Source organism: Poecilia latipinna, unplaced genomic scaffold, assembly GCF_001443285.1.
Source record: "Poecilia latipinna isolate Pla-1442-1.1 unplaced genomic scaffold, P_latipinna-1.0 Scaffold2441, whole genome shotgun sequence".
NCBI classification, from domain to species: domain Eukaryota; kingdom Metazoa; phylum Chordata; class Actinopteri; order Cyprinodontiformes; family Poeciliidae; genus Poecilia; species Poecilia latipinna.
In genome coordinates, this window is record NW_015115057.1 from 6,077 (window position 1) to 30,350 (window position 24,274).

General features: G+C 41.4%; 3 protein-coding genes across 5 annotated transcripts; 2 read left to right on the forward strand and 1 right to left on the reverse strand.

Moving 5' to 3' along the window:
• Positions 1–1,258: 1,258 nt before the first annotated feature.
• LOC106937812 (chromobox protein homolog 2-like) lies at positions 1,259–7,488 on the reverse strand. 2 transcript variants are annotated; one of them, XR_001422463.1, is made up of 6 exons: positions 7,319–7,488; positions 7,192–7,235; positions 6,018–6,083; positions 5,178–5,247; positions 2,484–5,095; positions 1,259–2,453 (listed from the first exon to the last, which is right to left on the reverse strand). XR_001422463.1 is itself a non-coding variant. In XM_015019521.1 (5 exons), exons 1-5 carry the CDS (start codon positions 7,382–7,384, stop codon positions 3,863–3,865), a joined length of 1,479 nt encoding a protein of 492 aa, XP_014875007.1. In that variant the 5' UTR covers positions 7,385–7,488; the 3' UTR covers positions 1,259–3,862. The 2 variants fall into 2 exon arrangements, 1 of the variants encoding a protein (XP_014875007.1); XM_015019521.1 differs by having other exon boundaries at positions 1,259–5,095.
• Positions 7,489–8,152: 664 nt separating this feature from the next.
• On the forward strand, positions 8,153–10,775 carry cox11 (cytochrome c oxidase assembly homolog 11 (yeast)). 2 transcript variants are annotated; one of them, XM_015019522.1, is made up of 5 exons: positions 8,153–8,260; positions 8,765–9,070; positions 9,151–9,306; positions 9,394–9,519; positions 9,829–10,775. In XM_015019522.1, the coding sequence occupies exons 2-5, from the start codon at positions 8,783–8,785 to the stop codon at positions 10,015–10,017; spliced, it is 759 nt and encodes a 252-aa protein (XP_014875008.1). In that variant the 5' UTR covers positions 8,153–8,260; positions 8,765–8,782; the 3' UTR covers positions 10,018–10,775. The 2 variants fall into 2 exon arrangements, with proteins under 2 accessions (XP_014875008.1, XP_014875010.1); XM_015019524.1 differs by lacking the exon at positions 8,153–8,260 and adding an exon at positions 8,385–8,654.
• A 627-nt stretch (positions 10,776–11,402) lies between these two features.
• Positions 11,403–24,135, forward strand: rab40b (RAB40B, member RAS oncogene family). Its single transcript, XM_015019520.1, has 6 exons — positions 11,403–11,808; positions 18,102–18,162; positions 19,349–19,409; positions 20,595–20,672; positions 20,759–20,981; positions 22,396–24,135. The coding sequence occupies exons 1-6, from the start codon at positions 11,661–11,663 to the stop codon at positions 22,695–22,697; spliced, it is 873 nt and encodes a 290-aa protein (XP_014875006.1). The 5' UTR covers positions 11,403–11,660; the 3' UTR covers positions 22,698–24,135.
• The last annotated feature ends 139 nt before the right edge of the window (positions 24,136–24,274 follow it).

The following is a 24,274-nucleotide window of genomic DNA, read 5'->3' on the forward strand; positions in this document are numbered from 1 at the left end:
AATTAAGTTTGTAAAAAAATTCCTTCTGAAGTCTGGTAGGAGTGCAATCGATTCCGTTTTATCTACATAGATTTAGCTTACGTAAATTGTCATCTCAAGGCACTTTACGCGACAAACGTTTTCAACTTTTAGAAAACTCTGGGAAGCACCAACAAACCTGAGGGGCTTCATTAGGAACACAAGGAACAGTGAGATCTTTCACATGTGATGCCGTCTGATTATTAAGGGCATTAATTGTAATTTTAAATTGTATTCTGGATTCAATGTGGAGGTAATAACGAAAAGGTGAAATTGTACTTATAAAAATTTCCAATGATCCAGTTTTAAAGAGATTAAAGAAATGGTTCCAATCTTGTGGCTCTTAACTTCATGGGCACAGAGTCACAACACAGCAATGAAGTTTTCCACATCTACCTCTCTCTTTCCACATTTTTCTTTAGTTATAGTTCAATCATGAGCTGAAGACTTAATAACTAATAAATACAAAGAAAATAAGTGACAAAGAAAACAAGTTAAATATGTTCTGGGAGAATATGTGAGCAAACACTGCTATAATTTATTTGATTTTTATTTTATATTGATCTTCTAGGCATGGATTTTTCCACATTTTGGGTGGACGTTTTAAGAGTTATTGAAGAAAGTGAAGTTCTAATGAACAAAGAGAGAAATGGCCATTAAAACTCATGTGAGCTGCAGAGCAGCGAAGTCACACTAAGAGGTCATAGGTCAGCAAATGGATGAAGTTTGGTTCTTTGAAGTCGTGCTTAGACTGTATGACTGCAGTCTTGTGGCTGCAGTCATACACGTCATCTTTTTTATTTTAGATTGATAAATAATTAAAGGATTGCTGACAATGTTAACATAAAGGTATAGCTCAGTTGTTATTTTTTAAGTTGTTTTCTGATCAAATCTAAAATGTATATGTTTATGTGCCAGACTAGACGAAGACGGTTTAACGTCCGTCTTCGTCTAGTGTGGTTTTGTTTTTGATTTTCATGGTTGCTACATAAGCATCCTCAAATTAAAAATAAAAAATGTTGTCCTGTAAATTTGATAAACTCGTTAGTTTTCACCGTTTTAACTTACTTTTAAAAATAAAATTGCAATGATTTCATATTTTTCAGATGCATTTTAATTTATTTAAGAATCCTTTTTTTAGTTCCCATTTCCAACACCGTCCACTTGGTTTGTCGGCTGATGTTTCCTGCGGATGATACAGAGACACCTGCTGGTAGGAGACAGGAACTACACAAAGAGCGCCCAGTTGTTACGCTTTATTTCCCGAATCCTTCAGACGGCAGAGGCACACAGGCTACAAGGAATCTGAAGCTAATCAGCCGACGTGAGCACCAGATCCATATCAGATATCACATCATGAAACAAAAAAAAAATCCCCACGTATTTACATATATAAATAACACATAATTCAAATTCAAAATACACTGCAACGATGTGTGTATTACAAATGGTACAAAACTGGTTTAAGTGATACTGGGACGTTTCCGTCAGCTTACATCTGTACTGTGCTTAGTGCGGGAGATACTGTCCACGATACGAGTCAGAACAAAAGAGTTCACATTCAATACACCTTTGGTCCAAAGACGGAACACATAGAAAGAACTCCGATGGGAGTTCTTCAGGAGAAGCTCAGACATAGAAAAAAAATGAGGTCCAGGATAAAAGCGAGAGTCTAGAATCAAAATCTGGAGAGGAGCAGGAAGGTTTCAACAGATCGCTGGAGGGGGAAAGCTGGGAGGTGGCAGTGGAAGTCCAGCTGAGACCTGAGGACCTGCAGAAGAGTTATTAATGTCCATCTGATGGTTTCTAGAGTCCACATGCTGACAGCAGATTCTTACAAAAGCTTACTTTAACACAGACTGTTACCCTTTAATGGCGACTGACTTTGAACCAGAGTTGAATCCTTCCGATTCAATTCAAATCAAGGAGAAAAGACTGAGTTTGAAATGAAAATAATCATTTTCAGACTGTTTGTCCTAAAAGCGGCATGGAAGAAGATACATCTCCAACAGTGTCATTACAGAAAGCTTAAAGGACCATTATTCGCTTCTTTGGGGTGATTTCTCTCAACAAAAAAAACGCTTGAACAAAAAAAAATATACATATACAGATATTTCATTCAATTACATATAAAGTTCAGCTTGGGAATGAGACAAATTCAATTTTTATAAGCCAAAAGGTTTCCTTCACTGATGATCCGGGTCAGATCTAAAGCATTTAAGTATTTATTTTTTTTTTAATGGCAAGATCACCTGACTTCTTTTACTTTGAAATTAGCACCAAAATAATATCTGCAAAAATGTATCCGAACCCCTGATCGGCCCCAATTGAACCGGTGATTATTTTCTTCATGATGTAAGAATTTCCTGGTTCGATATTTCACCTCAAAGTCGAACAAATCAAAGCAGGGACATACCCAAAGTGAGTTGACCTCACTTTGGGTATGTCCACTCACTTGGCCTCACGGGAGCAGAAGTCAGAAGAGACGGAGTGGTGGTGAATGTTACAAAGATGGCTTTGCTGGTTGTTTCACCTCTTCGCCATTTAGTACCTTCGCTGCTCCGGTCATTTCGTACACAACTAGTTCAGGTCTAAATGGAGCAGTCAGGTGTGGGTTGCTTTGTGTTGAGATTACATCAACTTGTACCAGCCAGGTTGACGTTTTGTACCTGCTTTGCCAGCCAAAGAGGTTATTTTGCACAATCTACTCCTAGCTTACAGTAAGGAAACGTGTTTGTACATCTCCAGTAAATCTCTAACAGCAGATCACCATTGTTTGTATCTAGCAGTTGGCATGAATGAAAATAAAGAACCAAAATACATGAGAATAAAGTAGAACTTGAAGGTCTCACATAATACCACCTTTAAATTATAGTTGATCATTTTTATGATAATTCATCTTCATTATTGAGAATAAATAATTAACTACAATGAACTGACATACCATTGACTATGTATATGGGTATGAACTGGGGAAGGAACGAACTGACCTGGAGCTACTAACAATCATTAAACCAAACAGTGTCGAGCTTTATGGGCATCTGGTCTCCTTTGTAGCCACACAACAGAATACTGGCCATCTAACCACATGTAAGGAACCTTCTGGTACTAGTCCTTGTAAGGCTTGCAGAAAGCCTGAAAAGCCCACAATGGAGACCAAGATCACAGATTCTGGCTTCTTGGAAAGAAAACAGACTAGAAACTAACAAAAAGAGTCATGAAGATAACAGCTCAAGCCAAAAAACACAAGAGGGAAACGACAGTGAAGATGAGTGTTTACCGAGCTGATATGAGGACATGATTTAGTTTCACTGATGCTACAGCTTCAGCTTATATACAATAACAAAACAGGCTGGAGTTAATCAGTTAATATTTCCCAGCTTTAAGTTTGTAAAACTACTCCACCTGCTGACATGAACTGAGAACTGCAACATAGAGTTCCAGGTGACATATTAAGTATTATATTACCTCTTTTAATCACCCATTTTCAAGGCATATCATGGATAAAACCTAAGGGCGGAAACACGCCACAGACTGATCCAATCCTCTCCACCACCTAGAACTGCTGTCAGCAACAAAATATCAGCATATCAGAGCAGAGCAGACACCTCCAAAGTCTAGAACCTGACCAGGTTTTCCTAGTTTTCCTGTTGATGGACTGAGAAACCCCTAAACCATCGCAAGCACGGCTGTAAAGGATAACCCAACAACATTAAACAACCTTCTTAAGCTGCTCAGTTAAATGTGATCAGAGTCCAACTGCGGTCTAGACTTGAAAAAGAAACTTATTCAGAGTTCCTTCATTAGCAGGGCTGAAACGAGAATTCCGGGTCTTTCTTTCTTTTTAGTGATTCCGGGAGTTGAAGAATCCCACGCTGGTTGGCGACTCCTTCACCGTCACCGTGATGAAGTTGGCCGTGACGTCAGTAACAAAGACGTGCTCCATGAGGCTCCTTGCCGGCCTCCAGTCCGTTTCCGTGTCCGACTCGGCGGCGTTGCTGCTGACGCTCGGCCTAGTGTCGTCAGGAAACGATGATGGGTCGTGTTCCGACTCGCTGCTGCTGGTGTCGTCCGAATCGCCGGTGCTGAGCTCGTTCAGGTTGCGGTTCTGAGAGCTAGGCCCGTGTTTGTGCTCCTCCTGCCTGCTGCCTCCTGCGGGTTGCGTCCTGCTCCGTCCAGCTTCTGTGACACCGGGCCCGGAGCGTTGCCCTCCGGCTGTGGTTCCTTTGCCGACGCCGGTGCTGCGTGAACCCCCTTGCAAACCGCCACTTCCCGGAAGCTTACCAACGCTCTGCAGGTTGAGTGCTCGTAGATTCAACGCCTGGCTGGTCCGCTCTCTGGGCGTCGGTGAAGGCAACTGTTTGGAGAAACTAGAGTTCTGCTGTTTGTGTTGAACCAAGCCGGACTGACCGCCTACGCTGTCCTGCCTTCTGTGGGTCAGCGGGGGGCGCTGCGCCGCTATCGGATGTCCTCCGAAGCTGCTGTGCAGACCGAGAGGCGCTGGTTTCTGAGCAGATCCTTTAAAGGCGTCCGCTCTGACGCTTCCTGTTTCGGAGACGGTGCGTCGCAGTTCAGACGGCTTCTGTGACGGACTACCTTTGTTGTGGGAGGACGAGGCGGAAAGGGAGCGGCCGGCCCAGACGCAGTTAAGGGATCCGGGTTTGGAAGTGGAGCCCTGAGAGAAGGAGGAGGCGCCCTCCTCTCTGGAGCTCCGGCTCAGCCCAGGGTAGGTGAAGCTCGCCGGCTGCAGGGGCTTCTTCACACCGGGCCGCGGCTCATCTCTGGGCGACCTGATTGGCTGGTGGTGGCGTGGAGGAGAAGGAAGACTCTTTCCCTGCCGCAACGCCTTCAGGTCCGGGTGCAGCGGCTTTCTCCCGCGCTTCTTCTTACGCGGCGGATCGGGCTTAGCCAACAGGATCTGAGGCCGCTTCTGGGGCACGGGGTGTATACGAGGACTTTGCTTGGCCTTCTTCACGTGATCGTCGTCGTCATCCTCCTCGGAGGAAGAGGAGGGCTCGGATGAGAGGCCGAAGGAAGAGGAGGAGGAATGGCTGTCCTTGGTGTCAGTAGGTGGAGGCTGAGGACGAGATGAGAACGGATGAGTGGAGATAAAGACGAGACAGCGGAGTAAACAAGACGAACCAGTGTGGTTCAGTTACCAGGATTTTCCTGGGTCGTCCTCTGGGTCGTTTTCCTTTCTTCTGAAACAGAAGTTCCCGTTCTTGTTCTCTGGAAAACAGTCAGGAACAAAAATTGGATCAGGTCTTCCAAAACCAGTTTATTAGAAAAGATTAAAACCTCTTGTTGTTGGCAGAGGTGCACAACAAATCTGCTGGTGAGCGGAATCTTGATACTTAAGAGTCTGAAAAATTAGCCTCTCTCTAATGCTGCAATTTGATTCAGTTAGCTTTCATTTGTAGTCCCACCCGCATCCCGTTAACTGTAGATGTTCAGTGATATTTTTTTTTTATATTACAGATATTTACCATGACAAAAAACAACTAGAATGCTAAAATTATTTCCTGCTTTAGTTAAAAACACCCCAGTCCTCAGCTGTATCATCATCACAAGCCCAAACAAATACCATATTGTCCAAGTCCGACTTATCTAATCTGGCCGTTGTGTTGAAAAGCTCACAAACATGTGTCCTACCCCTGTTAATGTTGTGAATCCCTACTATTTTATTTTACTATAAAACATCATTTAGATGAAGTCAGATTTTTATTACATCCATGTGGCAGAGGGGGAGAAAAAGGATTTTGCTGTCCATGTTCAAAAACAAAAATGCTCATCAGTTAAAATTGGAACTGGCAGGTCAGAGCGCTACCAAATGTAATAGGCCTTAAACTCTGTGAACAATGCAAGCTCTGATTAATTATTTTGTTGGGATTGGAAACATTGGTTTTTATTTGAAACGTTTTTCTGAAAAAAAACAAAACAAAAAAAACACACAACATTGTTTTATAGCCGATGAATGCTATAAAACAAACGTCTCTCACCTCTTATGAAAAGCTGCCAGCAACCTCGGGTCCAGAATGTTCTCTTCAGGCTCCCAACTGTTTTGCCTAAAAAAAAAAAAAAAAAAAAAAAAAAAAAAACATCAGTAATCAGCTTCAGCCTCTCCAGATAGTTTGTACACAGATAGTTCATTCTAGGGAGGAACTCTGTGATGATTTTCCATTCACTGCTTCCTCCTCTCCCCTTCAGCACTGGAAAAGGCCATAAAATAAATCAAAGGACACAGCTTGATTAAGAATAATATGGCATAAAAAACATGCAATTAGTGTTTACAAAATTCCCAAATGCTTACAAAGTTTTCCCTATAAACAAAAACAGCAACCCTGCAGCAAACCGTGTGTCCAGCATAAACATCTTGCAGTTCGAGCCTCTTGCAGTAAACTGAACTTTAACTGACTCAAATGGCACTTTGATCACTTTTACAGTTTATACAAAATCGAGATTTAAATGCTATTAATAATATTCAGGGTTTCTTCCAGTGTATTATAAGCCTGGTGGGCCACCAGGCTTTACTTGTGCCCCCACCAGGCTAAGCATTGCTTACTTATTTCTTTTTCAAATGTTTGCAGTTTTAAAACTTTATAGTTGGTGTTCAGGTACTAATCTTCCAATATTTCAATAACACATAATTATCAAGTAATATCTTCAAATTTCCTGTCAACGTTTGACATTTTTTAACTCAAATTACTGGTTCAAAGCTAACATCCAACCAGTTTCTTCTTCCAGGTCCAGTTCAATGAATGTTTTGACGATTTTACTATTTTTTCTACATTAATTTCACTGAAATGTTTTGTTTGTTTTTTTTTCTTCTTCTTTTTCGTGCTCGTTCACAAGGTCTCTGACCGAAATATATCCACATAGTTCTGGTCTGGTTCATGTGTCCGACTGAGGCTGAAGTTAATAGTCTAACAGAATTCATCTAATATGGGTTCGGAAGGTACCACCGGGTTCCTGGCCCGCAGCTTAAACAATCTCTCTGTGTTAGCAGTTAGCAAGTGGTTCTGGTTTTGCTATTAAAACGACCGGAACCGCAGTTTAAACAACCTATTTGTGAAAGCATTCAACAGCTAGTACTAGTTCGGGCGGTACCAATCCAATTGGCAATGTAAACACCGTCTTTGTGTTAGCAGCTAGCAGCTAGCCGCAGCTACTCACTTGGAAGACCAGCCTCTCCACTTCACCAGATACTCGAACTTTCCCTGCAGAGACACACACAGTAAGCACAAGAACCGGAACCAGAACACACAGAGAACTATGGACTCACGGTAGGGTCCGTTTTTACCTTCCTCTGCCGTTTGCTGAGGATACACTCAGCATCGAATACCTGGCCCACCGTCACCCCCTCCATCACTGCTGCTGCCGCACGATCTGGACTTTACCGGCCCCCGTAGCTCATCCTTACGGGTTATGTCCGACAGTAACCTCTGACAATCTTTCCTCACAACTCACTTTCTGAACACATATAATAATCATATTAACACCTGGGGTATTTTTATGGTTATTATTTATTTATTAAACATTCAATTAGTTTTTTTGTTTGTTTATTCGTGCATTTACTTAAAATTAATTATACTTGTCTGTTTGCAATTCAGGTTTTAATAAATGTATAGATAGTTTTTTTGTATAATATATCGATGAACGTTAATCTACATCCACTTAAGGCTTATAAAGCAAATCTATCAAATATGTCTTGGTAATTTATTCATGCAATTGGATAATTGATTTTCTGACTTTAATTAATTAATTTATTATTTATCTATTTTTATTGATTTGATTTAATATTAGTCATCCTAATATTTAGGATTAGGATGACTAATGTCGATTTATCATTTGTGTACTAAGCAGATTATTTCCTCCTTTCTTCCTTTATTTCTTTCTGTCATATTATAATTTTGTTCTTTTTATTTTACTTTTAATGTACTTATATTGTACATTTAAAGTACAATATAAGTATTGCTTCTTTCTTTTTGTGTTTTGTATTAATTATTCTTCTGGGGGTAGGGGGGTTACATTTGTATTTCTTAATTTTCTATAATATTTTAGTAATTTATTTTCCCAAAACAACAAAATTGTGGATACAATAACTGTCCTGCAGACGGCAGTAATGAACCAAGCGGACGGAACTGTGCCTGCGGAATTTTTCTTCTTGCGGTAGGAGCCAATTTCGTGTTGCACTGCTGGATGTTTGATAACCGTATGTTTACTGCTGAGCTGCTCTTCATAGGTAACTATACTTCTATTACTACTGAACCCAGCTATTAAAACTGAACTCACGATTCGTTTAAACTCGGTGTTTTGTTTTGTTTTGTTTTCTTTTGTTTTGTTTTTGCCTTGAGTCCTGGTTGCAGGTCTTATTATGTAGTGAGGAGGATAAACACTGACCTCAAGTCAGGTTAGGTATATATGTTCAGACATGTAAAGACATTAAACAGCTGATTTGAGCTCTGACTTAATCATCGTGAGCTCAGCAGAAAGTTTCCCTTCTGCATTCTTAGCAAAAGGGAGACAAATTAGCTGGATACAGATAGAAATAACGATTATAGATAAGTCAACTGGAGAGACACAACTGTGCCCATTACAACAATTTTACTTGCAAAAGCTTTTGGATATTTCTCAAGGTCAGAGTCAGTTTCTCATACTTCATTCTTTTGTTTATTCAATATTCATTTGAAAGATCATGGCTTTGAACCCCAAATGCAGTGTACATTGTGCTCTGTTTGACATGCAGCTGAGCCCCTCAGGTGAGATGCTGCTGCCTCTTCTGCTGCGTCAGTCCTTCTCGCCCCTGTTGACGGGATGCGTCCGGGCGCTTCACGGCAGCTCTCAGAGGACCCTGCTCTCCCAGGGTGAACACTTGCTTCAGCGGCGGCCTGCGTCTCGCCTCCCGACGAGGAACCACAGCAGGAAGTCCAGGGATCAGGAGGAGGAGTGGAGGACCAGGAACAAGACGGTGCTGACATACATTGCTGCTGCCGGGGTGGGAATGATTGGGCTGTCCTATGCTTCTGTACCTCTGTACCGCCTCTACTGCCAGGTGAGACACACACACACACACACACACACACACACACAAGGTTGCTGTGGGCCCGTGTGACCTCTCCGCTTTTCTCCCAGGCGACGGGGCTAGGCGGCATGGCTGTTGCCGGACACGACACGGATCAGGTGGAGACAATGAAACCGGTGAAGGAGCGCATCATCAAGGTGACCTTCAACGCCGACACGCACGCCAGCATCCAGTGGAACTTCAGACCTCAACAGACGGAGATCTACGTGAGACTTCCCACTCGTGCCATCGAACTTCCTGTCAGAGAAGACACGATCTTCTCCGCATTAAACCTTTCTCCTCTCTCTTCGCAGGTGGTCCCGGGCGAAACGGCGCTGGCCTTCTACAGAGCCAAGAACCCGACAGACAAACCCATCATCGGCATTTCCACCTACAACGTGGTGCCCTTTGATGCGGGACAGTACTTCAACAAAATCCAGGCGAGTTTCAGACTGCTTTCTCTCTGCAGAATGCTGAGAATTTTTAAAAAATAAAACAAAGGCTGAGGATTAGAGCAGAGAGGAGACCTTTTAACCCCCCCCCCCAAAAAAAAACTCTTATCATCTGAGCTACTGCTTCTCTTCAGCAGAGATAGGGAAGATGTGTACAATACCACACTTTTAAAATGTTGAAAATATTTTGTGTGGGCTTGTCAAGTAAAATCCCAATTAATCATATGGCCAAAGTCAATTTTTTGCCAAAACCACATGACTCGACATGAGCAGGGACCTTCTGTCTGTTGCTTGCAGTGCTTCTGCTTCGAGGAGCAGCGTCTCAATCCTCACGAGGAGGTCGACATGCCCGTCTTCTTCTACATTGACCCGGAGTTCGACGACGACCCGCGGATGGCTCGGGTCGACACCATCACGCTGTCCTACACCTTCTTCGAGGCCAAGGAGGGTCAGCAGCTGCCTCTGCCCGGGTACAGTTACAACTGAGCCGAATGCGGAGACGTCCGCCGGAGGAACCGAAGGCCGGAAAGAGACTCGTCACGTTTGTTCCCCGAGCAAATAATCCTCCATCTTCTGACGACTTTCCACGATAATCCGAAAGCGATCATGGTCAGGCAAAAGCGCGCCGTTCATTCAGTCAGTCCAAGATTTGCGTGAATATTTTGTTTTTGTTTTTGTTTTTTTTTTGACTTAATTTTCTGCACACGGAAGCGTTGCTCTGAACGGCATATTAAGAAGAAGAAGAAGAAGAGCTAAGGGTTTCGGTGACCCTGGTCCGGTCCATTTGATGCCTTAAAATGACAAGCAAGAAGCAGCGGAACTTGAAAGATGCTAAAAAATTCAGACTCAAGCGATATTTCTGGTGCTGCTGAAAGACTGGAAGCTCAAAGCCGTCAAGGTGGAGCTTTACGTGAATGTTTATTTTCAGTCACCTGTCAGGAAGCGGATCAGTAAATCCTGATCTGCACTTCCTTCCGAAACATACTCCTGTGTTTCCTGTGGTTCTTCCCGCGTCCTGCTGGGTTTTCAATGAAACAACCTCAGAGACATCCAGCAGCTCCGATCTGCAGAACGAACGCACTCCTTCTGGGGAATAATATAAATGTCTGCACATATGCATCACGTCTTTGTATGTGTGGTTTTTGTTTTGCTTTTTATTTGGTTTTATTGGACCTTCTCACAAGTGGGTTTTCTATGTATGCATAAGAATGACTAAATAAATAAAAAATATTTGCTTTTTAATGACACAGCTGTTTCTTTATGTATGTTTAATGATCAGATCAGTGATTGTCCATGAGAACACGGCTCAAAAGGCTGAACTGACACAATTTTAGGCAGGTGGTCATGTTGTTACACCTCAGTGGTGAATAACAAATGTCCGTAAAATTCACATTTTTTTTTAAATGAAACTAAAACGAGAAGACCTTCAGAAAAAACAAGAGTATAAAGAAATGGTAGGACCATAAAGACTTATTCTGTCATAAAAAATATATAAATCTTTCATCTGTGACTTGTTTTCATGTGTTTATCTTGGCTGTTTTTCCACTGAAAGTCGCAATTGCTGTATTTTAGCAAAAGCAAAACAAAAACGGAAAGAATTTTTGAATGAACGTGCTTTTATTTTGAAACCTCAAACGAGAAAGGAAAAAAAAAGATCTAAACTATTTTAATTTGATGTCACAAAAGTAGCCAGTCTCTCAATCAGACAGCTGCTCCTGCTCTAATTGATGTTCGTCTCCTCCAATTGGGATTCGGGGTTGCCCTAGCAACTCAATTGTTGGCCCAATCAGATTAAAGCAGGCAGATATCTATCCCTGTTCTCTCTCTCTCTCTCTCTCTCTCTCTCTCTCTCTCTCTTTCTTTCTTTCTCTCTCTCTCTCTCTCTCGAGCTGGGAGGCGAGGGTTGAGTCCCCGAAGGTCCGCCAGCTGGTCCTCCTCTGTGAGCAAGTCGGGGACCCGAACAGAACCGCGCGCCGAGCTGTTCCAGCTGCAGACTGAGGGGGGCGTGGCGCGCAGGTAAACACTGAACGCGTAGACGACGCGGGGACGCGCGTTTTTATTTACTCCTCTTCCTCCGCGGGGAAGAGGAGGAAGAGAGCACAGCTCGTGATGGGACACGAGCCGCGAGGATGAGCCACAGAACCAGAACCAGTCCGATCCGAGCCTACGACTTCCTGCTGAAGTTCCTGCTGGTGGGAGACAGCGACGTGGGGAAGGGGGAGATCCTGGAGAGCCTGCAGGACGGAGCGTCCGAGTCCCCGTACGGGTACAACCTGGGTGAGTGAGGATGGGGGGGTAGGACAAGGGCTAAACGCGTCCGATTTTAGTGTGTGTGTAAAGTGGCGTCCACTGTTTCAAGGCTTACCGTGGAACAACGCAGTGTTATGTTGGCAGGATTCTCTAATAGTTTCCTTCCTGTGATCAAAAAAAAAAAGAAAAGAAAAAGAAAACATTCCTCCAGGCTTTCTGAAGCCCTGGCAGAGTTTTTACTTGGTTTCTAGCTTCCTTATCACACAGTTCCAGTCTAGTTTGACGGAATTTAGAATTTGTTTATACAAGAAGGAGACTCCAAAGTATTAAAAGTGTTCAAATGTCCAGGTAAAACAACTCCCTGAAGCTGCAGGTCTGAACTGGAGAGCTTGAGAGTAACAACCTCAACCTCAAAATCCAATATGAATGAATATGGTTATTACACAAGTCTTCATCTGCCACTTTATACACCACCAAAACACACTGCCACCCCTCGGCCCCCTAACTAATGGTGCATTTGATTTGTCTCTGAAGTTGGAGATAATGGCACAAGTTGAATGTGATTCAAGTTGCCAGAAATGCCAGTAAATAGAAATCAGATTTCCAACTTTACTTGCAAATAATTTGAGTACAAAAAGAACCCCGTATGCATTTAATGAAGAGAAAAAAAAACTTAGAACCCCCCCCCACCCCCATAAACTTAAGAAATGCAAAATACAGATTCAGCATAACATTGAGAAATCTACAAATCCCCTTTTTGCATAAAAAGTTTTACACCAATCAGAATCTGTGTTTTGGATCTACTTCGCCCCGTTCTGTGTGTGTCTCTGTTGGGTGTCGATTAATCCACTTAAAGTGCAGACAGTTACCTTTGCGGTCACCAATGAATCTGATTCTGAAATTTGTACCGTTTTGAACGAGGAATTGGGGGAGGGGGGGCATGTTATATTTCTTAAAAACAGGGAAATAACACTTTATTTTAACGAAGCCTGTGAGTTGTAAATCAACCATCAGCTCCCCTGCAGGGGCTTTCAGGGCATATGCTGTGCGCAAATGGAAAACTTGTTCAGGATACAAAAAAACAAAGAAAAAAAACAGAAAACTCTTATTCTGGCCGGTTTCAGTCCTAATAAATCACACAGAGTATTGTAATAAATCACACAGAGTATTGTAGAACCTTTTGTTCCTTTCGTGCCAAATTCATAAACTACAGAAAAGCATATTAGCTTGGTTTGATCATTTTAACTTAGCGGAGCAGTTAGCAAACTGCCAAGTTTGTCTGCCTGAATGATAAAGAGTATTGCTTCTCTCTCTGCTCCCACATTTAATGCGGGAATCACCATAGCAACTAAGGACTGACTTCTATTCTGATTAATAAAAAGGTCACGCATTGCGTTTCAGTCGTCCTGTCAGGATTTTGTTCACAAACTATTTTGTTACTCCATTTGTTTAAACAAAGTAAAGTCGCAAAAGTTTAGTTTATGTGGCCTTTATTCGTCAGTAGCTTAACAGGAAGAAAGGTAAGAAAATTTTTCCATCCAGTTGCCATGCAATTTTTTAAAAAAAAGAAAAGAAAGAAAGAGAAGAGACTTTCGATCTACTGGTTTGGAGCGAATCAACCAGGCTACGCAAAATCGTGATGTTTTTATTTTTTATTTTTCTAATCAGATGTTGACACTACGCATGGCTGTCCTAAACAAGATGTAGAGGTTGCAAATTCTCATGCATCCTTTCAGAAAAATCGGACTCCTCCCCCTCGTAACTCTGGTATGGCATAGAACCGCCAGAGGATGGGAGCGTTTTTCCTCTCCCGTTCCGGCCAAGACTTTCCTCTTCGTCGAGAACTCTGACTCTCCTCTCCTGTGCTGAAGGTCTGGATTGGGAAGGTTTGCTACAATTTTCAATTTTGCAGTTTCCATCAATGTTTTCTAATATGATACTTCAAAACTCACATGGTAACAACCCTACTTACTTTAGCCTTAATTGACGCTAATCCACAAACTCAAAATTTTCGAGACATTAAGAATAATTTTAAGATTACAAGCCAGTATTTTAAAGATGCTTAATCAGTTCTATTGGAACTGATAAAGTGAAGATGCCATATCTGTTTTAGGTAGTTGCTGCTTATGGTCTTGTCCACAGACTTGTATATTTTAAGACTGTGAGTTTGAATTTATATGAAGATATTAGGTCCATGTTTCATATTTAAAGTCTTGTGGCATTCAAGGTGCTAAATGTCTGTTATTACGTTGACAGGACCAAATGCAGAAGGCGGTGTTGATGTGGCTTTTTCTGTGTCGTTTTGACGGGGAATAAAAGCAAAAAGCGAATAAATCGGTCTGCTGCAGCCTTCATATTCCAGCAACAGATAAAGCCTTTCTGAGAGGCAGCACAGCAGCAGCAGCATCAGCAGCAGCTCACTGCAGGGAGTTGGGTCAAAGGTGACGGGATGATGGTGAGGAAAGCATGGCTGTGGCATCTGAATCATCAACAGCGACCTCCAAAGAACAAACTCAAGGACAAAATCTGTTTCTGCAAGAGGTTATTGGAAATCTAAACTAGATTTTTCTAAAAGAGGGAATTAGGTTTGTGTTATTCGTGGAGACATCCGACTGCAAATCAGACAACAAAGTGTTACAGGATCTCAAGATTAATTTTAGCTGCGCGTTAGATGGAAAAATAATGTCAGTCATTGTCATCTGCAAACTGCCTTTATGCTCCAGGTCTAGAATAAGTCATCAGTGTTTTATCTTGCAAATCCAGACGGTTGTTTTGATATTCCTGTAAGTTAAAGGGACAGTGCGCCTCTTTGGAGATGAGCTTAAAGGGCCTGTGGTGCTCTAAGATGTCTGGAACTGTCTCGGAAACGATCCCCGCCATAACCTCGGCTCCTCGGTGAGGATTCCTTCCCGGTTCTCCAAACTGAGATCACTGCATGGGAATTTCTGACTGGACATTCTCACCCAAACCAATGGAAATCTGGACTATCCATTTAAAATGGAATGTAGTCTGAGCTGCCGCAGGACCGCAACAGATTGAGGAGACGTGTTGATGTCTCTCAGTACACTTCTGCAACTTTGACTTGCACGTTTTGTTTTTTGTTTTTATGTTTGAGATGCCCAGGGAGTTGATTTTATGTTGGTTTTTTTGGGGGGGCGGTGCAGCTCAGTTAGTGGAAAACTGGAGGGTTTATCCTTGGATTTTCTGCGTTTCTGGGTCATGGCAGCAGACAGAGACATAGCTGTGGTCCACTGTCTCTCTGCCAGGGGACGACTGACTCTCTTGAGGTCCCAGAGGGGGGCCTCCGGGCCTCTGCCAAGACCAGAGCAGAGCTGCTATTACGGGCTGCCAAATAAAAAAAAAACAACCACACGGGGAAGACTTTATTACTGCCGACGTGTGTGCAGAAAAATGCTCGCAAACATCGACGGAGTCTGTGCTTGTGGATTGTATTGGAAGTCTCTCCAAACGAGGACCGAAACGTTCTGCTCTTCGGAACCAACGGCTCCATGTGCGACTGTGAGTCATAATAATAAAGTGAAGATGCAGCAGATACAGCCGGGGGAGAAGCTCTCACTCACACACCCACGGCGTGCGGGTGGGTGTGATTTGACCTTGATGAAAACACACACTCCTGTGTTTGGATGAAACACGGCACTCCGTGACAGTTCTCATCTGAAGTGCTTCTCCGAGACTCATCTGATTGCTGCACTTGATGCATCAACAAATACTACGTGCGTGCGTGCGTGTGTTTCTATTTTACTATTGTGTCATATTTTTCGGCAGGATTTTTAAAACGTCTGTAACCACCAAACAGGCTGTTGGACTGACCAATCAGAGCAGGATTAGCTTCGTATTGGCACAGACTTTTCTAAATTCTCACCCATAATGCATTGCATCAACGTGGAGGGAAAACATTGTGTATGGTCAGAGACTGTTAGACTGGAGGGGTTTTTTTTATTGAATTTTTTAAAATAATTGCTCTCTTCGGTGCTCCTAATCCTTAGTCTTAGTTCTCATTCTTCAGGTTTTTTTTTTTTTCAGTTTTAGTGATTAGTGTTTTCTCACAACTACTGTATTTTAATTAGCTTCTCTTATCCCAGCGCTTTATTGCACGTTAGTCATATCCCTCGGCTCCTCCAGCCGAGCATCGGTTAATTAGACTCACCTGATACCTTCTCCCTGTAATTATCCTGTCTTCAAGCTTCAGTTTTCTCCTTTTTTTTTTTTTTCCTGCATATTTCTTGCTGGCCTGGTTCTTGTTCATGTCTGTCCCCTCTCTCTCTCTCTCTCTGTCTCTGTCTCTCTCTGTCTCTCTGTCTCTCTGTCTCTGTTTTGAAAGTTGGACTTTTGACTATTTGATTTCGACTCCTGCCTGCGGTTTGGCTCGGTCCCTCACAAAATCCACACACAGTAAACACGGCACTTTTAAACTGACTTCTGTATTCAAACAAACAATAAAACAGTTTGATTTTTATCAGGTACATTTTTACTTGGAAAAAAACCCCCCAAAAAAACATGATTTTGAATATGTGGACTGATTTTCTTTCATTTTAGTCACCTTTGATCATTATGATTGTTTAGCAAAATCTTTTTAAATATCCAGTATAAGAGGCAAATTAATGTTCTTTTTTCTTACCGGTCTCATTGTGATGTGCTTTAACCTGCCCCTACTGTTGTAGCATATTTCACATAATTGCATTACATCACTCTTGGTGCAACAAACTGTCCACCATCCCTCCAAACTTACTACAGCACAGGTTATTAAAAAGCTGTGAGCGCGCGTTACATAATCAGAGTGTGCGGCCTTCGTAGAGGCTCTGATAATTACTGTTATGAAGGAGACGAGATGCTCACTGCTTTTGTTCGTGCAGGAGGAGTCCCAGGACAGAAGCTGGATAATTACATCTAATCGGGAATAAGGAGGGAATAAATTTGGCATGGTTTGGCGGCGGGCGGGGGGCTCTGCACAGAACGCTGGTAATAACCGAGCATCACTGTCGGGCGTCTGACTGCTGCGAGTTCAGATGCTTATCAGTGAAATTCCATAGGAAATTAATGGATGGGTTGGAGAGATCACAGAAGCAGGCAGACTTAATAACATCACACACACACACACACACACACACACATGCTGTTATTATGTTATTACAGCACTGTGAGTAATCAGAGAATATGTTAATGTGTGATAAGGAAACAAATTGGTCATATAAAGCAAGAAAGAACTGAGGTGTGCTCATCGTTCTTTTCTATTATTTTCCACCAAGTTCCTTTTTATATCTGTGCAGATTCAGGGCTGGATTTAGAAGAATAAGGGCCCCTGGGCTCGAGCAAGAGTTGGTGCCCTATTCCCTGCCCGAACAAAATAACGTAGAGAAATAAGTATTTTACTGATGCCATCTACAGAACAGTTGGTAGGTCTTTGCAGGTACAAACTGATGCTCTATTTGAAACATCTGGAAGATGGCTCCACGCTGGTCCCAGAAACATTGTTTTTTTGTTGTTGTTTGTTTTCATCAACCATTATTTTTAGTTTTAAATTTAAAAAAGAAATCTGACGATGTCATAAAAAAACCCCCGCCACATGTAAAACGAGTCCGTGACTTTAATATGAAGTGTGATGTTTCTTAAACATGCATAATACAAGCAAAAAACATATTTTAAGTTTTTTTCCCCTTAAATTAATAAAGTTATTAACTGTATTTCAAAGAATCTGCTTGCAGTGTAGCTTACTTGGCAGATCCACGAGTTGTATGGTGGATTTCGATAACAAAAATGATCTAAATTAGTCTCGGTGCCACAAAATCATTGAAATAGCCCTGTAACACACTCCAAAAATGGCACCTAATTTTAGTATTTCAGTGCTTCATTATAATTCAACTCAAAAATACTTTTATTTGTCCCACAGGGAAATATAAATTAAATCGATGCTTTGAGCTTTCTCTTTTTCAAACCTTAAAATTTGGGGTCGTAATTCAAGTATTATTTGAGCTTTTGAGATGCCAGTCAGCTCCTTCCACTTCTAAAAATGACAGATTGTTGCCAAGGTTACACATCATAACAACTGTCTGAAAGTAGTAAAAAAAATTTTAAAAAAACGTTTAAGCAGCTGCAAAGCATCTCAAACCAGGCGGAATAATTATTTGAACATGCAGTGGCTCAACTAAAGAATAATTTGAACAAAAAAGAACAAAGCGGTAGCTCAAATGTGTGCAGAAAGCACAATCTAGAAATGTCAACATGGAAGAGTTAGAAATTTTGTAAAGAAAAGAAGAATGAGGAGGTTATTGTTTGCTTGTTTTTTTCCTGCTGCGTTTCAGGAATCGACTACAAGACGACGACCATCCTCCTGGACGGGAGACGAGTCAAGCTGCAGCTCTGGTATGAAAACACGAGGAAAGCGGCTGGCTGTTGTTCAGCAGCCGTCCTCACAGCGTGTGATCTACAAGCAGAGAGTGTGGTTGTGTAACAGCAGAGCAGAGGAGGTCCTGGTTCGGTCCAAAAATAAACAGCAAGCATGTGAGGCAGCTTTGACTTGATGGAGGTTTTGTTTTTGTATTTTTTTTATTTATTTTTTTTCCAGGTGACGCAGCCTCCAGCTTCAGCTTTGATTTAAACTGTATTTATGTCAAGGCTCTGCGCGAGGCGAGCTAAAGTTCGCTCTGCTGTCAGATTACGAACATGTTTTCTCACTGGTTTCGGTTATGACGTAAGAAGATTAGAAGTGACAAATCAGGCATTAGGACAGGGTTTCGTACATCAGAAGTCTGAAATCTCAGAGCCACCCGACATACCGAGGTCTTCAGTAAGCAACAAATCAGCGAGCAACTCCCTTTTCAACACTGTTTGGATGCCTTAGCGCTTGCACCGAGTCCTGATTTGGTCCTGTAGCAGTGTCCCTGAAGGCCTGTTCAGAGGATCTCCAGTTCTCCCTCATTAATCAACAGAGAGAACCAAGTGGACAGGAAATTGCTTCAGGGAGTACAGTCTACGGCGCGGTTTCAGCACCAAAATTAAGACGATTACACACTCGGTGTTGGCTACATGTCATAAGCGGCTGTATCCACTTTGAAGGGTTAAGAGTCACAAAAGACAATCGACACACGCATGACTCGGTCGCGTTGGACCACCTAGAAACCAGCGACCGGACTGGATGTGGTCTGAGAAAAGACACCATAAACTCTGGGTTTATGTAAGCGTTACTTTGAGGATCAACAGCTGGTTTCTGCTTCGTGCCAAGTAGAAACTAAAATGTCTCAACTTGGGGAAAACATAACAGCTGGGCCAGGAGCAAGAGAATCCAGTCAGAAAACCAAATGTCCTAAATGCGTATCCCCATCAAAACTGTTGCTTATGCCCAAACTGGAGGGAAAAAAAAAACATTGTAGATATAAATGGCGACTGCTCTGAACCAGCTGCTGTCAGACTGAGGGAACTGATGTCTGGAGGTCTTGAAACATGGATAAGGTTGTAAAGTTCATCCATAAAGTGTATTTTATGTTTATTTGCATTGGGGTGTGGGAGGAAGTATCTTATTTTTCTCTCCTTATGTATGTTTTTGTTTCAGGGATACATCCGGACAGGGTCGGTTCTGCACCATATTCAGATCCTACTCCAGAGGAGCGCAGGTATGGATCATGGAGATTTCACCAAGGTTCCCCCCCAGAAAACCTGCTAAGCCCGGCGGTTGGGCGCTAGGCCAGTCATTCATTGTCTTTGAGTTAAAAAAATGTTTAACATTGACAGGAAATTTGAAGATATCACTTGATAGTTATGTGTTATTTAAATATTTTAAGATTAATACCTGAACACCTACTATAAAGCTTTAAAAATGCAAACATTTTCAAATGAATAAGTAATGCCTAGCCTGGTGGGGGCACAAGTAAAGCCTGGTGGCCCGCCAGGCTTGGAATACAACTGGGGGAAACCCTGTTTCACCATTTCTCTGTCCCGCATCATGTTATTTATTCTTGAACGCGTTCGAAGGAATCGAACCCAAATCCACAACAGCTTCTGTAAGGCTCATTTTCAGGAAGTTCACATTTGATCTTATTTAAATTTGCTGGAAGCTCACAAGCCAAATCTAGCAATGTTTCTGAATAAACCCAGATCGATCAGAATTTTACATATAGTTGGACATTAAAAGAAATGTTGGTGCCTCTTTACCATCCCTGCTGTGATGCAGTGTAAATCCGCCGTTCGGAGATTCGTCTCCCGATGGAAAGTTGGGAGGAAAATTTGCCACCTTTTCATCCTCAAACACTGTTTACACAAGCAGTCTGTTGTCGTCTCTCATCAGGCTATTAGTGGGTGCAGAGCAGATATCGCCATAGCAACAGTGGCAGCGTTTCCATGGAGAGGCTAACAGATGCTCTTGAACCTTGAGTTTGTGGAGTCAAAGTGAGCAGAAAACGGAGAAAAACCTTGAACTGCAGCTCCCATCATGCCTTGCTTGCTGCAGCGTACAGTAAATGACTGTTAGTTGCTTGCACGCAACGTAGTCTTTTACAATTTCCAACAATTTAGAAGTTGCACAATAGAATTATTAAAATAGAGATGATCCATTACTATGATATCGGTTGTTTCACTTCATTTATGCAGACAAAGCAATATAAAATAGCGTTTAATATTTGGCAAAAGAGTCAGGATTTTTTTGTTTTCCTGGAATTGCAAATTGAAATAAATCTAGAATGATGCCATTTAGCATTTTTGATTTAGTTTTATTTGAAGCTTGTTCATTAAAAATGGATCATATGGATTCATAATTCTTGAATGTTTTGTGGGAACTTAAAAGATAATTTTACACTCTGCAGGGAGTAATCCTGGTGTATGACATCACCAACCGCTGGTCCTTCGATGGGATCGACAGGTGGATCAAAGAGATCGACGAGGTCGGACGGCGAGCGGTTTGGTGCCAATTCACGATTCCAGTTAAAAGTCCCATTCATTTTCCAGTGCTCCCTCTTTTTTTACCCAGCATGCACCGGGAGTGCCCAAGATCCTGGTCGGGAACCGCCTCCACCTCGCCTACAAGCGTCAGGTGACTACGGAGCAGGCGCAGGTGTACGCCGAGAAGCTGGGCGTCACTTTCTTTGAGGTGAGCCCGCTCTGCAACTTCAACATCACCGAGTCATTCACGGAGCTCGCCCGCATCGTCCTCATGAGGCACGGCATGGAGCGCCTGTGGAGGCCCAACAAAGGTCAGAAGGTCACCGCACACACACACACACACACACAGTGCTCACAGCGGATTCAATTTACGGTTTAGGTCTGTGCTGCCCTCTGCTGGACAACAGCAGAACAACCTAGTGATGGTATCAGTAGGAAAATATGTTTTTAAGGACGTTAGAATAAAATGTTTTTCGCCATCTTTTAGATTAAATGTATTTAGAATGTTCTTGAAAAGTTAGCTTTAGTCTTCATGAACATAGTTAGTAATCGTAAAACATCTTCTTACTTTTACAAAAATGTTTATTGAAATTTTTACTACTTTTTTCCAAAATTATGTTTCAGATGTTAGACTTGATTTTATTTTATTTTTTTTCCTTTTTAATTATGACACAATTTTACATTGCCTAAAGGATTGTGCATTTGATATTAAATGAGTTTTTTCCAATAGATTTCTTTGAGTAAATATATTCAAATAATTGTTCAAGCATTAATACATTTTTTTAACATTACACCTGCATTTGAAATAATTGCTGCATTAATTAAGAAATTATATTAGTCCATTTAGATTTTTTTCCCCCTCTAAAAACTCTCTCAATATTTCTTTGAGTTTTTTTAATGTATTACCAAAATGTTTCTTTTTAAAAGAAAAAATTTTTTTTTATTTATTTTGAAATATTGTTTCTAAGTATTACAAATGTGACTATTTTATACGGAGCCCCTAAGGGGACATGGAGAAAAAAAAAAAAAGGAAAGAAATCCCGACTTATTATCGCGAGATCCCGAGAAACTAAGTCGAGATCTCGAGATCCCGACTTATTATCGCGAGATCCCGACTTATTATCTCGAGATCCCGACTTATTATCTCGAGATCCCGACTTATTATCTCGAGATCTCGAGATCCCGACTTATTTTCTCGGGATCTCGAGATCCCGACTTATTTTCTCGGGATATCGCGATAATAAGTCGGGATCTCGAGATAATAAGTCGGGATCTCGCGATAATAAGTCGGGATCTCGCGATAATAAGTCGGGATCTCGAGATCTCGACTTAGTTTCTCGGGATCTCGCGATAATAAGTCGGGATTTCTTTCCTTTTTTTTTTTTCTCCATGTCCCCATAGGGGCTCCGTAATTTTATAGATAATTGGTTTGAATTATTCTTGTTTTCTGACTTAATAAAAGTGTAGCAGTATTAAGTTAACTTGTTTCTGATTGATTCCCTGAATTTGTCGATGATCTGCTCTTAAATTTTATCCAGATAAACATGCAATAAAATTACAAGTTGACTACTATTTGATATAAAGCAGGGATCTCATACTGCATTCCTCAAGAACCAGTGTCAATGCAGGAATGCAGTCTGAGACTACTGATACATTGTTGAAAAAATTAGGACTAATTTAAAATGAATTTTAAAAACTAACTTTTTGGTGTTGTCCTTGTGTCAGTGCTGAGTCTTCAGGACCTCTGCTGCCGCTCCATTGTCTCCTGCACGCCTGTCCACCTCGTGGACAAGCTGCCTCTGCCCCACACCCTCAAGTCCCACCTCAAGTCCTTTTCCATGGCCAACGGTCTCAACGCTCGCATGATGCACGGACGCTCCTACTCCGTCACCGCCGCCGCCACGGCCGCTCATCACAGCGCTGCCAAGAGGAGTGGAGGGACGCTTCTTAAAAAGCCAAAATTGATCCGACCGCCGCCGCTCAGCCCGACAACGCAGGGCTGCAGAAACAGCTGCAAAATATCCTAACGGCAGCGAACGCACCACCGGCTGTGGATGGGTCATGGCCAAGTACAAAGTATGTGTGAAGAGAAGAAACGAGAGACAAAAACTTTTATGTTTGGAGACGAGGAAACATCAAGTTGAACCTCTGACCAGAGATGTTGGTGGCGAACAGCTTCTTCTTCTGTTCATCCATCATGATGGGTTTAAAGATAATGTCAGGGAATCTGTTTGAGTCTGTAATGTAATCTTGTATGGCTTTAGTAGACTATTTAGTATGGGACAAACACTCAGTTCAGACAACATTTAAATATAAAATATAAAAATCAAAAAATTTTAAGATGAAATATTCTCAAAACACCATCAAAGTTCAAAATGATCTAATTATAAAAACTGCTTATTTATTTTGTGTCCAACACAAAATCAAAAATAACTTTAACTTGGATGTTTTCATTTCTTTCTTGAGTTTGCATTTTCTTTTAGAATGTGTTTGTGATGTAAAGTTGTCATTTATGTTTGTGCATAGAAATATTTTCACTAGTTCAAGCGTTACATCCGCAGTTAAACCTCACCGTTTGTTCCACAGTGACACCTGCTGTTTGGGATGAAGACTGCAGCGTGTAAAGTACTGATATAAACAGTTAAAGTGAGGCGTTGTTTTGGCATAAACATGCATTGAGTGTAAAACTAATCTCCCATTCCCATTTATTTATTTATTTTTACTCAGAATTTATTCAGTTTTTTTAAACAAGTTTCTAATTGTACATGAATAGGAACATTGGTCTAAAAAATAAGACTTATAAATTATTTCAAATGTTATGTGAATTATTTCTCATTTGGTTTACTTTTTAAGTTTAAAACATAACATTATTTTGATAACATTTTAAAAATCCTACAAAGTGTAGATTTTGACTCCTAAAGTGTATCTTTGAGTGAAAATTCCTTGTTCCGTATTAATCTCTCTGTTACTGACCTTGCCACTTGATTTATGAATGTTTGGCAAATGTCAGATCAATTTAAACGTTAGCAGCATTTAGAGATGTGTAAAGTTTTGTCATTTAAAGTGACATGAAAGTGGAAGTGATATTAATGTTGCTCAAAGGTTTTCCTACAGTTAATTTTTTATATACCAGAAATCTCATCTGCTCAGACTGAAAGTTGACAAATATTATCCTTCTCGGAGGCAGAAAAAAAAATACAAACTATGGGGCATTTTCTTCCTCAGGTTTTCTACGACATTAACATGTATCAAACGGCACTTTGACGCTGACTTTTTGCACTTCTCTCGCACCGTTACTCTACCAGCAGCCATTTTGTGTACAATATTTGTACGTGTTGTAAATATTCCCGTTTGATATGATGAAGAACTTATGTTTTATTGTTTTTCCAGTGAGACATTTTTCTGCAGAAATGTCTGAAAGTTGTGTTTATCATTGATTCACAATAAACTTCACTACCTTCCACATTCTTGAACTGTCCTCTTTCCTTTTTCTGTTTTTTTTTTTTTAAGTTCCAAATGTTTTAACCTGGCAACTCATAATTCAATGCATTGCTTATAAAAGTGATACTAATCAGGGACTATTTTACATGTACTTTATTGGAAT